At 39.0% G+C, this 14,185-nt stretch overlaps 2 protein-coding genes across 2 annotated transcripts in view; both read left to right on the top strand.

Moving 5' to 3' along the window:
* LOC118411046 (histone-lysine N-methyltransferase 2A-like) overlaps positions 1–3,816 on the top strand; it is a gene marked incomplete in the record, with an annotated part of 6,284 nt that extends 2,468 nt beyond the window's left edge. Inside the window, 5 exon segments of the mRNA XM_035813089.1 lie at positions 201–252; positions 539–643; positions 943–1,156; positions 1,560–1,655; positions 1,982–3,816. Coding sequence (XP_035668982.1) covers positions 201–252; positions 539–643; positions 943–1,156; positions 1,560–1,655; positions 1,982–2,161 — 647 coding nt within the window.
* Positions 3,817–5,229: 1,413 nt separating this feature from the next.
* The window catches only part of LOC118420976 (rho guanine nucleotide exchange factor 11-like), a gene marked incomplete in the record, with an annotated part of 52,423 nt that continues 43,467 nt past the window's right edge, over positions 5,230–14,185 (top strand). Inside the window, 2 exon segments of the mRNA XM_035828085.1 lie at positions 5,230–5,600; positions 13,743–13,984. Of these exon segments, the coding sequence (XP_035683978.1) occupies positions 13,938–13,984 (47 nt within the window).

Raw genomic sequence — 14,185 nt, 5'->3', positions numbered from 1 at the left:
CAACCTGGCCAGTCAAGACCAATGGACTTGAATGTGTATTGCATAACTTCCAGGTATATTTTATCATGAATACAGCCTGTTCAGAAAACTACATGGGATAAGTATCCAAATGATAACATTAGGTTAAGGTAGTATTAGGAATCATCTGGGAATGTTTTGAATGGTGATGACAGTGCTTTTTCTTTCTTCCCTTCTTCACAAGGATCCACCAGTCAACCCCAATGGGTGCTGCAGAGCAGAAGTCTTGTCTAGGTGAGATAGAAAACCTGTTTTTCATTATTTGGTACATTTGTGTGCAATACAGATATAAGTTTTGTATAATATCAGTAAAGCTTTGACATGATGTCTATGTGCTAAACAAAATATGGTGTTCTGTTCCTGTGTCCTGAGTATGCGTCCCATCACTCCTAGCTGAATGCTGCCCACCTGTGTCAGGGACCAGGACAACATAAAAATTAATTACTGTACTGGATACTACTTCTACTTAAATACTACAACTGCTCTGTTCTTACAATGTGTTCTTATGTGTATTTTCCAGACGGTCAAAGTTTGACATGTTCAGCTGGCTGGCCTCACAGCACAGACAGCTCCCTGTCCTGGACTACAATGAGGAGGAGGAAGAGGTCCAGCACAAATCCACCAGGTAATGTCACAAATGCTGTGACAAGGGTATCAGCAGGGGAGTTTTGTTATGCCAATCCCGACCCTAACTATAATAAGTAGAAGGTCAGCACCCAAAGATTTTTTTAAACTGAGAAGCTTGTCTCAGACTAAGTCTCAAGATTCTTAATCAGAAATGATACTAATATCAAAGGTTTGGCAAAATCATAGTTTAATCAGAAAATCACGCCAACTTTAAAAGGTTCTTTAAAGATGTTGATCTAGAGCAAGTTGTTCCATTGTCAAAAGGAAAGCCATCTCACTCACTGTTCTTGCATACAGGAGACCAACCAGTATGGACCTTCCCATGGCCATGAGATTCCGCTACCTGCGGCAGACATCAAGGGAGGCTGTGGGTGTATACCGTTCACCTATCCATGGGCGGGGCCTCTTCTGTAAACGCAACATCGACTCTGGGGAGATGGTGATCGAATATGCTGGCATGGTCATTCGCTCTGTCCTCACTGACAAAAGAGAGAACTACTACAACAGCAAGGTACATAGACTTGACATTGTACCAAGTACTCTGCCATGCTATCAGTAAGTTCTGAATTGTGGAGGTATTCAGATAGACCATTATCCATGTATGCAGGTTTGGAATGGAGGCTCAATATATTGCAGAACTTTTTCCTCTAGTTTTGTGCAAGGCTACTCTAACAATTAGAATTCTGTGTTGATACTCTATTAAAGTTCTTGTTTGTCAAATCAAAGAAAAAGTAGTGTTCCTGACTATAACAAATATTTCATGCTGCAGAGTGTTCCATCCTTCAATACCTTGAGGATATAACTGAATTTCAGCTCAAGTGATTTAGAAAGTCTTTGTCCTATTTTGTAAAATCACCTGCTTAATCAGTATCTCCTATTGTGAATGACATGTAATGTTTGTTTTTCTTTCCCAGGGGATTGGCTGCTACATGTTTCGCATTGATGACTATGAAGTTGTGGATGCAACCATGCATGGGAATGCTGCTCGCTTCATCAACCATTCTTGTGATGTAAGTATTAAGGTTCAAGTTTGCATTGAATGACCGGTTGAAAGTTCCAGATACCTGTTTCAACATCTTTTTAGTCAATTTAAAGGCAAGTTCCATAAACCAAGTTCTAGAAGTTGAATATGGATGGCTTGTAAATGTGTGGACTAAAAAAAAAGATCCAGATTTTATCATAGGATTTTGGTATTAATTATGATATTTTTTATATTATTATAACTTTATAACTTTTTGTCACCTTGAATAAGAAAAGCCATGCCCCAAATCAAAACAATTTCTGTAAATTTGTCACCCTATTATCCTTACATCTGTTGTAACTCCACTCTCCACAGCCCAACTGTTACTCACGAGTCATCCAAGTGGAAGGCAAGAAGCACATTGTCATCTTTGCCATGAGGAAAATATACAAGGGGGAGGAACTGACCTATGACTACAAGTTCCCCATTGAGGACCAGAACTCCAAAATAGATTGTACCTGTGGATCTAAGAGGTGCCGCAAGTACCTGAACTGATAGTTGGGAAGTGAAGGCAATCCAATTCAGACGTTTGTGGGATGGGCAGACCAGAAAGTATTTTTGTTTTTTGGATGGGCAGACCGGAAAGTATTTTTAATCCTGTACTTGTGCTTTCATTTTGAATCCCATATTTTTGATGGCTTTGATGTTTCCTATCAACTGGAAGATTAGCAGCACCTCCACTGTGCACATTTTGTTTCCACTTCACAGATGCCTGTATTGTTTTTATTTTTGGGCTGTCCATTCCCAGCTTAGTTATGGGTTTATATTTTCTCCCTTCAATCTATTATTAGTAAAGCCCCAAATAGAAGTTTGACCCGTGTGTCAACTGCTGCCACACAAGAAAGGAAACGTGCAATGGAGTGTTGTCAGAAGAAGGGCTTTAGACCCTATCCTTTGTTATGTGTGATGCCAACTTATGTGTACAGTCAATAATATGCTGCTTTTGGAGACTTTTATCATTATGAAAACCAAACAAAGACAGATAATATGGCAAAGTGAGCAAGATGTACATGTACCTGGTTGTGTGGACTGGGTTTCTAGGGCTATGCATTGAGATTTGTATGAGTAAGGTGCCTGATGTGATGGAGCTGTGTCAGATTTTTCCTTGTACTATAGGGGAACCATTTTTAGAAATTATTCTTACATGAGAGAAATATTCTTAGAAAAAATAGCAGACAAGAAATTCTATTGTCCTTCTCTGTAGTGATATCTGTGTTTTACACTTTTGAAGACATGCCTGGTCGTTCTTATTTTAAAACCATCCATAGGCTGTAGCGTTGCTAATGAGTGAACATGCAGCTGGGAACATAGGAAATTGTTTACTGGTAGGACAAAATTTCTGTTTTGTATTACATATACCACTAGACCATCCATGCTACCATTTTTTGTGTAGCAGATAGCAGATGCAAATTTCAGAGACTACGTGACCAAAAAAAAGCATGAGCACATACATAGTGTCTGATATAACACATTCTTATGTTATTATCTGGAAGCATTTCCTTCTGCAGCACAGTGATGGCTCAATTATTCACAGAGTATCAGAGGTGACCACAATCAGCCCATGTTCACAAAGCATTTACAGCATTGTAGCATATTTAGCATTGGCCGATCAGTTACAAAGAAAAGGTCTCGACAACCTCTGCCTGTCCAACCATATAGTCAGTATCTTTTGTGATGTGTCCAGCTCAGGAAAGTAAACCCATGCAAGGTCCCATACTTTTGTACAATGAAGATATTTTATGGTTGGTACTTGGCATGTTTTTTTTTTAAATTTCAGTGTTGAAAAGAACTTTTGTACAACTTACAAACTGCTGTATTTATGAGGCTTAGCTAGCGTGTGATTGTATTGTAAGGGCAGACAATAATTACGGAGAATAGATATCATATTAAAATGTTTTTGATTGAATCCAATATCTCTTCCAAAGATATCTGTAGCATAGTATCCTGATACTGTCCTGAAGGACTGGTGTACATAAGATTTTGTACAGAGAATCCGGAGATATTGAATTCTGTGTAGTTTCTTCTGTTGGACAGTTTAACTAGATTTTAATTGTTTCGATAATCCCCAATTGATTACATGAAGATAATTTGATCAATGCTTTGTTTCTTTTGTATACAATTCACCAATAAAGATTTTATATTGTAGAATTTTCAAGCTTACTGTTGTTGATCCTTGATATCTAAAGAATACACTATGGGCAATAATAAGTTCCTAGCCTGACGTTCACTTGAAAAAAAAAATGCAATCCTGGGTGACCCGATGGATGTAGTTTTGAATAGTAGGTCTATGTAACAGGTCTATGTAGCATATATGTAACATTATTAGCAAAACCCTACCATCAGTGTTCTTTGAGTTTGTACGAGTTGACTTGTTGAGCCCTATATACTCACAAAAGCTGTAGTTGGGGTCAACTGACGCTGATAATCCTTGCCTGCAGAGTTTCTAACACACTTTGTTATAGAACACTTCTTGTCGTCCAGTGTGCTTCCAACTGAAACTGAGGGACATGCAACAGGTGTTTTCACTTTGCTAAGAGCCAAGTTGAAGTCTTTATCATAAATGAAGAACTAAAAGAGCATGCTACCAGTTCAACACGTCATCACCAAAGGATACTTATTATTAAAGCCAAGATACGTGGAGCTCAAACTACATCCTTCATCCTAGACCAATAGATTGTGTGCTGAATTGGCACAATGTAACATTACATGTATTCATGGCAACAGTTATGCCATCCCTTATGTATTGATCAAAAGCAGGCCAGGTAACTACAATTTACATACACCGTCTTCTCGTATCTGAAAAGAATTATTTTCAAACCAAACCAAAAATGATATCCATCATACCCAAAGTGGGTACGTTACATGTTGGCTGAGCTTCTTATTAGTCATGTTCAAGGAGGTTAGAAATCACAGATTTACCTCCTTGGTCATGTTGTAACGTTGCATAATCAGAGTTGTGTGAAAAATGAAGATTTTTCGAGCCAAAAGGTGAGGTAAGCATAGTCTGTTTACCAAACTGAACTAAAAGCGAATAGCTGGGTACTAGTCTAGTATTTTCCTCAAATTAAAAGTCACGCAAACTGCATTTTCCGGCAGCTCCGCCAGGTCAACTCCTCCTTCCACAACACTCAACGTAATGTCATCGGCATGCATACGTAATCCAGACCCCACACAGCACACAAAGTTTTACAGCCAGCCTAAATGTCAACAAATACTTTCAAACGCTGAAATTGACATCGATTCCTTCTTCCAGTTGTTCCATCTACAGTTGCAATGATAGTTTGCAATAGGAACATAGGTAGAGACAACAAAATATTGTTTGCCAAAACTGCCCGAACAACTTCAGTTTGCACCCCTGGCAGCCATTTTGAAACAGAGGCGAATTACTTGATCACTAATATTTTGTATCAAAGCATACTGAGCTTAGCCATTCAAAAATACTATGCTTTCTAATAAAATCATATCAGTACTCAGTCAAAACTGAAATCTGATATATAAAAAAAGAAGCCCACAACTGTTGCTGAAGTTTCAAGCTGGAAAGTCACAACTTTTGGAATTACTTTCTTTGCGGAAGAATGCAGATGTGAAGTGGACTGCGATTAGGTCGTGCAACTCCCTTTCTACAGACAGGAAAATATTTGCCCAGGAAACTATTCCAAATATTCGTGAATTTGGGTATTCCAATGGTTTAGATAAAAGAGGAGAGTTGGAGGGAGCGATACTGTTGGGACCCTTGTGCGTGATTATCTACAACTTTGAGAAATCGATCAGGATTGAAGCAGGGAGGAGCCTCGTCGAGGGAGGGCAGGGCAAAGTTGTGTACTGCAGTACGCCAGAAGACGATTTTTGACCCCAAATACCAGATATGAATTGCAGTTAATACTGGCCAGCGTCCCATGATGGATTCTTTTGCTGCAGTTGGTATCACAGAAAGGTAGGACGGGTTTGTTGTAGGTAAAGGATAGCTCTATAACTCCAACTTGCTAACTCTACTAGACACAATTTCTGCTATGGTACTCTCTGCTGACTGCTTTGATTCTCGGAAGTGGCGCCTTCATCGATCAAATAAACGCGCTCGAGCTGTTCCTCTATCGCTTTTCCTATTCCTACTGTAGTGTCGGTTGTCAGGATGTCCGTATAACTGTGGTTTGGGGTCATACTTTTATCTGAGATTCGAAATGTTGGTGCAAAAGCTGTAGTTTACTGGCCCAGTTGAGTGACAATTTGTCATCCGATCCGTCAACCCAGATAGGACTTGGGTTTGCACTACACAACAGTGCTATTCATTCAGGGGTGTTATGATAGGGGAGGGAGCCGAGATCAAAATAATAACCCATGCTTGGGACTTGCTATAACTGTGGTGTACTCCTGCACGCAAATATTACATGGACTATGGTTCGTGAACAAGCTTGGAGTTGTTGGATCTGACATCAGCACTTACAGGAGGCCAGCTTTTGTCAGGGCCATGGTATTTAAATTACCAGAATGTTCCTATTTACTTTGGCACAGTTGAAGTAAAAGGAGGACACTTTCAGGCAAGCTCAATGACTGCCTCAGCATTGTGTAACCACCATATCATAGTGCCAACTGACCATTGTAAATCTGTCTAGCTTAAAAAGTAGACTAAGTAACTGTTGTCAAACTCAGAGTGAAGTGAACTAAGGATTGCCAATGTTCAAACTTTGTCTAACCTTGCATTCATTGTAGCAGTCGACATTCCTTCACATATCGTTTGTCAGCAAAATTTTAATAAGTTACTGCAGACTCCAACTCCTATTTCAAATTGACAAAGTTCAGTTCAGCAACTTTGGCTATTAATTATAAATGTACTAAAAAAAGTAATGAAGAATAATACCATTACAATAACATAAAGAAATGAAGAATAATACCATTACAATAACATAAAGAACATGCATGTGGCATAATGGTAAGGCCGTTTGGCCCAGGACCCAAAGGTCCTGAGTTCGAATCTTCTTTCATGCTAAGTTAAGTGTGTAGTGCCCTTGGAAAAGGCACTTAACATGAATTTCCTCACTTCACTCAGGTGAACATTAGTTAGTACCTAGCTTCGCTTAGTTAGGGACATACCACGAATAGGACATTAAATGTCCCACATTTGAGGAGAGCCACACCTGGAGCATATAATTGTAAAAGAACCTATCACACTCATGGAAAAGAGGACCATCCTGGTGTGACTGTGAGTGGATAGAATAGATTATGTCTGGATATGCAGCATCATGAGCATGTACTTTCAGCACAAACACTGGTGTTTTACACCTTGAGGCAGTTTACTGGGTTTGCAATACAAACAAACAAAAACAATGTAGGATGAAGGAGAATTCTTATTACACAACCAGTAGGTACTACTAGTACTTATATTGCTATATATTCTACCAACCTGATGAAACTATTTAAAAAAAAAGTTTCAAACATGTGCAGGCTTTTTTGGTCATGATTTCAGTTTTTTTTTAATGGATAAACAACTATTCATCTGATCGTTCATAAGATATACCCCCTTACAATGTACTTCTACCTGTTGAAGAGTACTTGGTTCACTTCTACTATAGTATAGTGTGCATGTACTGTACAAGTACAGTCAAACCTGCCCGAGCGACCACCTCTTCTCAGCGACCACCTGGCCATTTCGACCGCTTTTTCTCGGTCCCGATTTTTTTCCCCATTGACGTAAGCATTAAGCGACCTTTACTCAACGACCACCTGGCCAACGCGACCGCGACCGACCCAAATTGGGACCCATAACGACCGCATCATTTTCAAAATTGAGGTTTTCATCGATTTTAGATGATAACTAGTGCGATTTTGTGCCGAAGTCGTTGCAAGAAAATCTGAATTTAGTTGTTCCAGAAGTTAAAAAAAAATCTATATCATTATGAAGTGAACGAATGCTGAAACGTATATACCCTCATATTTTTTAAGAAAGATCTGTGTAGCTCATACCATTTTAAGAAAAATCTGTACGTGTGAGTGCTTTTGTCCAACTGTACTGTACATTCACTCGTGGGTAAGTACGCTATCGGGACGTAACGGGCATCGAATTCGAAAGGTGCACCGTAGTTATTTCAGATACGGCGATCAGGAACACAGCGACGCATAAAGGCTTGTATGGTAACTGACAGCATCAAAGTTCCCTTACTGTCTAAAACGTTAGTGTACAAATACTTGAGCTTTAAAACACTGTATCGTATAAAAGTTCGATAAAAGCTTGGGGATAAATTTACAATTTACAGTGTGCGTGTTGTATTTGACATTAAAGATCTCGCTTCTTTGCGTGCGTGCAGTGTGCTTGCTATTTGCCATTAAACACAACGCATCAGGCATGTTTTGAGTCGATACTCTTCTCAGCGACCATCTGTCCAAATCGACCGCTTTTTTCCGGTCCCCCGGGTGGTCGTCTTGGGCAGGTTTGACTGTACTACTAGTATAGAATTCAGATATTTCAGATTTATACGGAATAGATTTATATCACGCATCTGCTGTTTTTCCTGTTTCTCTACCCTGAATATTAGTGATATATACCGGTAATACTGATATTGCATCATGTATGCCTGATACACAGAATTTATGTAAGATTAGACTGGTGCTTCATAGATAACAACAAATGTCATATATAGAGTTACGAGTTTATCAAGTTGCCTATAGCAATATATACTTTGCCTAAGATGGAATATACATTTGTAAAAGTCATATTTCATTGATTTACCAATATGCCTATCCAGGCCTACCAAAAAATAATGCTGCTGCAGAGCCAAACAGCTATAAAATGTTGCACCATGCTGGAAGGTATCTTAGCCATTTATAGTGATCTTTACCTACCAGCCATACACTTTGATGTACATATTTGTATGCTGTATGTTATTGTCATCATACTTGACATAAAGGAAGCCATAACATCAGTAAACTCAAGTATGTGTCTTTGATTCGTTTGAATTGTGATTTCTACTGATCGTTTGTAGTGTCTACTATCAGAATTATGAATTGAAGTGATGGTGGGATACTTTGGGGATACAGTGTTGGCTGCACAGATTTACCAGCTTTGCAACTCAAGTACCCACTGGGATGTGACTGATTTGCAAAGGGTTTTTGATGGCAGGTGGCATTGGGTTGGGGTTACCATTTTAACATTTTAAGGCAGGTACAATTTTGTGACTTTCTTCATGTGGGCTTTTGGTACAAAAGGGTAGGGGATGATTCAGCCTATAAAACCTGATAGAGTCTGCGATGCCATCTTTGATTTGTTAGGTTTACTGTTGGTATATAGTAATATACTAGTAATGGCATGGTTAGAATAGTGAAACGTTAGCATATTTTAAATCAGGTTTGGCTGTGTGAGAAGCGCTATGTGCATATACATTGTCGTGGAGACTCTGGAGAGTATATCAGGTTATAATTTATATACAGTTATGTTTTTGTTTCAAATAGAAAAAGACTGAAATGATGATGAGACAAAAAAAAAAGAAGAAGAATGTTTTGCTGTGCATTTTGTATATTCAGTAATGGAACATGTAGAAAGTGATTACTGCCAGCCTGGAGATTTTGTAGCAGTATTATCTACAGGGCCATATTATTAGATTCCTCTGTTTACCACCAACCAGGCCAGCATTCAAGGTAACAGTTACTCAAGCAATTGGATAGTTCCTAGAGAGAGTAACTATTTCCTTGAGTATCCTATTACCTGGATGTCTAACCTTCATCCATGAAAACTGGGCAGTACTCTCTGTGTAATTACCAGTAACTAGCAGTGGATCTTGTCCAGACTCATTACTCCCTCATTTCTGATAGATAAAAACAAGACAGTTGCTAGTCTAAGTCCTTGTTGTGTGATTATGTTTGATCAGATGTTTGATGTAAGCTGTTCAGACAACATTCATCATGGTCCATATCACTTGTCATAATGTAAGAGGTGGATCAAAGTGGGCCTGTGTCTCCTAAGGTTCTTTAATTTCCTCCCAGTGCTTTCACAGGGTGATACTTGACCTAGATAGGACAGCCTGATAAATGTATCATGGTTTAGGACTTGTCAGTTATGGTATATAAATGCATCCATGTGTGGCTGGAGTGGTCAAATGTTTCAAGTATCACCAAGGTTCTCACTGAGTCTTGCTACGTGTGAAATTTTGTATGATTTGCAAACAAACCTTATAAACCAGCACAACATTTTACCATTCCACATGTGCACAAATATATTCTTACCAATACTGTGGTTTCCATTCAGTATGCTTTAGTGACATGTCATTAGTTATCACTTTCGACATATTCAATTTCAAGTTTATTATTTTAGTGGATCCAGGAGATTCCAGTGGTTAGTTCCTTCTCTGTAGCTGACAGGTAAGGAGGCACTCAGCTGGAAATTGTTGAAGTTAGGCAGTCATGGCAAACCCCAGGATTCCAGCAAAACCATAAATCAGTGCTGTGGATTATTTGTGCACCTTGGAGAGAAATGTCGTAGTTGTTTTCAGTAGATACAAAGTATGTTTGTAATTTTGCGTGACAATCCTCTGGACTAGACCCCCCCCCCCAGGAGGTTTGGATATTCTCAATATTCTTGATCTGGATACATCATGTGAAAGAAAATCTCAAAAGTATAACTTAGTTTCCTTCAGAGTTTAGGTAACAGCAATAACAATAAGTCACCTAATGCATGCCCATGTTTTATGTTTGGACTTGAGTTTGAATGGTTGTGGATGATTCAATAGCTGTACAATGTACCATGTCTTTTGTGTTTAATTGAAAAAAAAATGGGGGGGGGGGGTAAACAAACAATATCAATAAAAAGTCATTACTATTTAGCTCATATCAGGATTTGCTTCACACATATTTCACCTACTTCAATCCTCAAATCTTTTTTTTACACCTGTAAGCATTCTTTCATCTTTAAAGTTCAGTGGATTAGTTAGGAAGATTTTGAATCCTTTCTTTTTAAGTATTAGTATTACACTCCTGACCTCCCCATATGATTTCAATGTTGAAAACTCTCGCTCTCCCTCACAGTCATTCTGCCAAACCACGTTGAATAACCAAAGAAGTACCAGGCCAGGAGATATTACTTCAACTAGATCATAAAAGCAGAAAATGTCAAAGGCAGGAAGCAGGAAGTTAATTGGCCGATCACTTGCTGAATCAGGCCATATTACTTACTGTAACAGAATCAGAGAGGTTGTTTTCACATTTGTGTCCACCTCTTAATGAGGCCAGGCCAATATGATTACCATTTATATAGTACACATGGACAGAACACATTGGTTGCTAGGAAAGTCAGGTATTAACAAATTCTGCAAGATACACTGTAGTCAAAGTTGGCTGACCAGGAAGAACGTATAGATAGAAAGGATGTCAGAATAACAGAATTTTCTGTAACCTAAGGGCAAGGGCCATAAAGAGGATGAGGTCACAGAATTCTGATTTCTTGGGAGGTAGATGCAGCTCATGTCAACATTGAATTTCAGGCCTAAGTACAGAGTATAAAGTAATGTACTAAAACTCGTGTTCAACTTGTCCCGTCTGTATTTTCTTTTTGGAATGATCTCTAGAATATATTTGCGCAGGACAGTTGAATTGTGTCTTAATTACTCTTATTGCTGAAATAATCCATCTCTCATACTACTACTAGTCCAGTCAGCTAGGAAAAGAGCATCAGACTCCCAGACATTGTTACTTGAGAAGTGGTGTCAGTATCTCCTTTGTTTGCTGTGTCCAGGCTAGCTGCTCTGTTTTGTCAGGACACAGAGTGTTGTGCGGGGTACTTTAGCCACTGAAAGGTGTTGTAACAAAGCCTAAATCTGAGTCTATTTTGCCGTGTTGCAAAGCCGTATTCCATTGATGACATTGTGCCAAATTCCTCCTCCCCTCCCAAAATCTTTCTGATTCACCATTTGAAAAATACTTTTCTAACTGAAACCCAACAAAGTTATGTCTTTAAAGATGATATTGTTTGACATTTTCAAACATTTCAATATCCCTTTCTCACACGTCTACTTTGTCAGTCATGTCAACAGATTACCTCACTGCAAGGTCAAGTTACTTTTCCAAAAATGAAAGCTCTTTTGATTTGTGCTCTTATTGAGAAAGGGCGAGGTAAGAGTTTGGCTGTAAGACTAAGAAGTGCAAGGCTTTTGTACCACAGGTCTTATTTTGTTGTGGTTAGATTGAGGGAAGAAGGATACATAGTTGGAAAGGCAAGCTTTTCAAGTTTGGGTTTGTACTTTGATTTTGATAATTCTGTTTCATATGTTTGGTTGAGAATGCTTTGATTTACATTTTTAAGTCCTAAAATATTCCCCTCTGATACCAGCTTGTTTCTTATTGGACTTTGAATCTGCACTGAAATCTCTTTCTGCATTAGGTAAGGGATAGAAAAGGCCATTCTTTGTAATTCTTGTACATAGTTAAAGTTGGAAAGGAAAATGTTGCTAGTTTGAGGAAAAAGATAGAAATAGTTTAAGGAAGACTGAATTGTTCAGATTGTGATGGTTTTAGGAGATATGTTGGTTGAATAGATTCAGTCGTGAACTTGTTGACACCAAAGTTGAAAGTTGATATGTTCCAGGGGGTTGCAAGTATGCAAATGTAATGGTCTGTATATTCTTAGGATGTCTTTGTTGCCATGGTTACCTCTACCAAGGAGTACTTGACCTTGGTAAAAGGTGGCAAGGATTTGTCTAAGGGCTAAAGTAATGGGACCCCTCCTGTAGGGACAGTGTTTGATAGATTATTGAGTGGGAGTAAATCACTTATCTATTCTGTTGGTGCTCTGGATCTAGGCCTCTAAATTCTAATGTTGGAAGAAGAGAAATTGAACTCTAGTAGACTACTGTGTTTTTCTGGTCCCAGAAGTTCACAACAGCCCTTACTTACTTGTGGACACATGTAAGTACTAAGTTGGCATAGATGATAGTCAATATACATTATGTAGCATAATAGTAACACTTTGTGATATCAAGCAGAATATTGAGAGGCTATGTACCAGTCATACTGACAGAGATAGTATTGGTAGCTGAGTTAGACATTCTGTGGTAGCCTGGGTGTTTATCAGGATAGTGTGGGTTGGGTTGGGCGGCTGCTCCTATGTTATGGTGCTGAGTTTGACATTTCTGTGTCAGCAGCTAGGCTTGGTGTTAATGAGATTGCCACACCCTGTAAGGCCTTCTAGTAGGTCACCTCAGCAATGTCAGCCGTCTCACAACCTATATCTGCTTACAAGAGCAGTGTGTTTGATAACTTCCTGAACCTTGATTAAAAGCCTCAGGTATCATTTTAGTACATTTGTTCTCAATTCAACACATTTTGTGATCCTTTGGTAATGTAGAAGATACTTAAATACACTTGCAGGAAGCTGTCAAGAATGAATGTATTACTAATTTCTGTTACACATCTTGTAAGGCTGTGTAAGGCTTGTAAGTGTTCATTTTGGTGAGAAGACATTGCTTTTTGTCTTATATGTTGCCCATAACATGATAAATTAAATTCGTTTACATAAGAGTTTATCTAGATTATGAGTTTACCATGATGGGGTAAACTCCTTTAGTCTCCAAGCAGACCCAACGGTGCCTTAGAGATAGTATCAAAGCTGGCCAGGGACTTAGTATAGCGGCACCTGTTTCAGTGCAGGCAGACCTCCGGTGCCCGTTTGACTCCCTTAGCCGGCTATCTCCCTTTGGCCAGCTATATTCCTTTGCCAGCTTTAATATATTATCTCTAAGGCACCGATGGGTCTGCTTGGAGACTAAAACTCCTTGTGATAAGAATCATACTGTATGGGTTGTTGGACATTGATATATGTTTCTCTTTCCTTATTTATAACAAGCTGCATTTACATGTAATATAGTTAACCTCAAGCCTAGGCATATCTTTCCCTCTCTTACAATTATACTTAAGTCATATTACTGCAACAGGTGAAAGTAACTTTTGTAGGAGTAGCAGCCTTTGCATGTGCAGCAGGCTTACCTGTCTTTACTGTCAAGCTTTCTTTTCCTCAATATCACAACTCATAGGCCTCTGGTGGTGATGGGCTTACCTTACAAAACTGTTTTGTAGAATATTAATGTTTTGAAATTCACAGGTTTTCCAGATGAAATTGCTCTAGCATCACCAACAGGTCGTCAGTAGAAGGTTACTGATTGGTTGTGAAGTACGATACCCATCTCAGCAAGGGCTCTTTTGCTCGGTAAGGTCATCATTCGAAAAGACAGAGGAGAGGAGTGCTCTGGAAGGAAACGGACGTCAACAGTCTCTGGCTGTGTGGGATTGGTGACTGATGTCTGTCAGGAACACCATCATTGGTGTGGAGGCCCTCAGCAACAGGTAACATCACCTGGTGTGGTGGAGGACCTGCCAAGGTGGAGGGAAGGGTTCGTTGGTCATAAGATGTACATGTCATTTCTAATATGGATGGATGAATAGATTGATGAAGGTAATATATGCACATGAAGGTGTATGGGTAGCATGACTGGCTAATATAAATGAAGAAGCAACTTTTTATTTCACGATTATCACGAATTTGAA

Source organism: Branchiostoma floridae, chromosome 1 (assembly GCF_000003815.2).
Source record: "Branchiostoma floridae strain S238N-H82 chromosome 1, Bfl_VNyyK, whole genome shotgun sequence".
NCBI classification, from domain to species: Eukaryota; Metazoa; Chordata; class Leptocardii; order Amphioxiformes; family Branchiostomatidae; genus Branchiostoma; species Branchiostoma floridae.
This window is presented reverse-complemented; position numbering and strand designations above follow the sequence as displayed.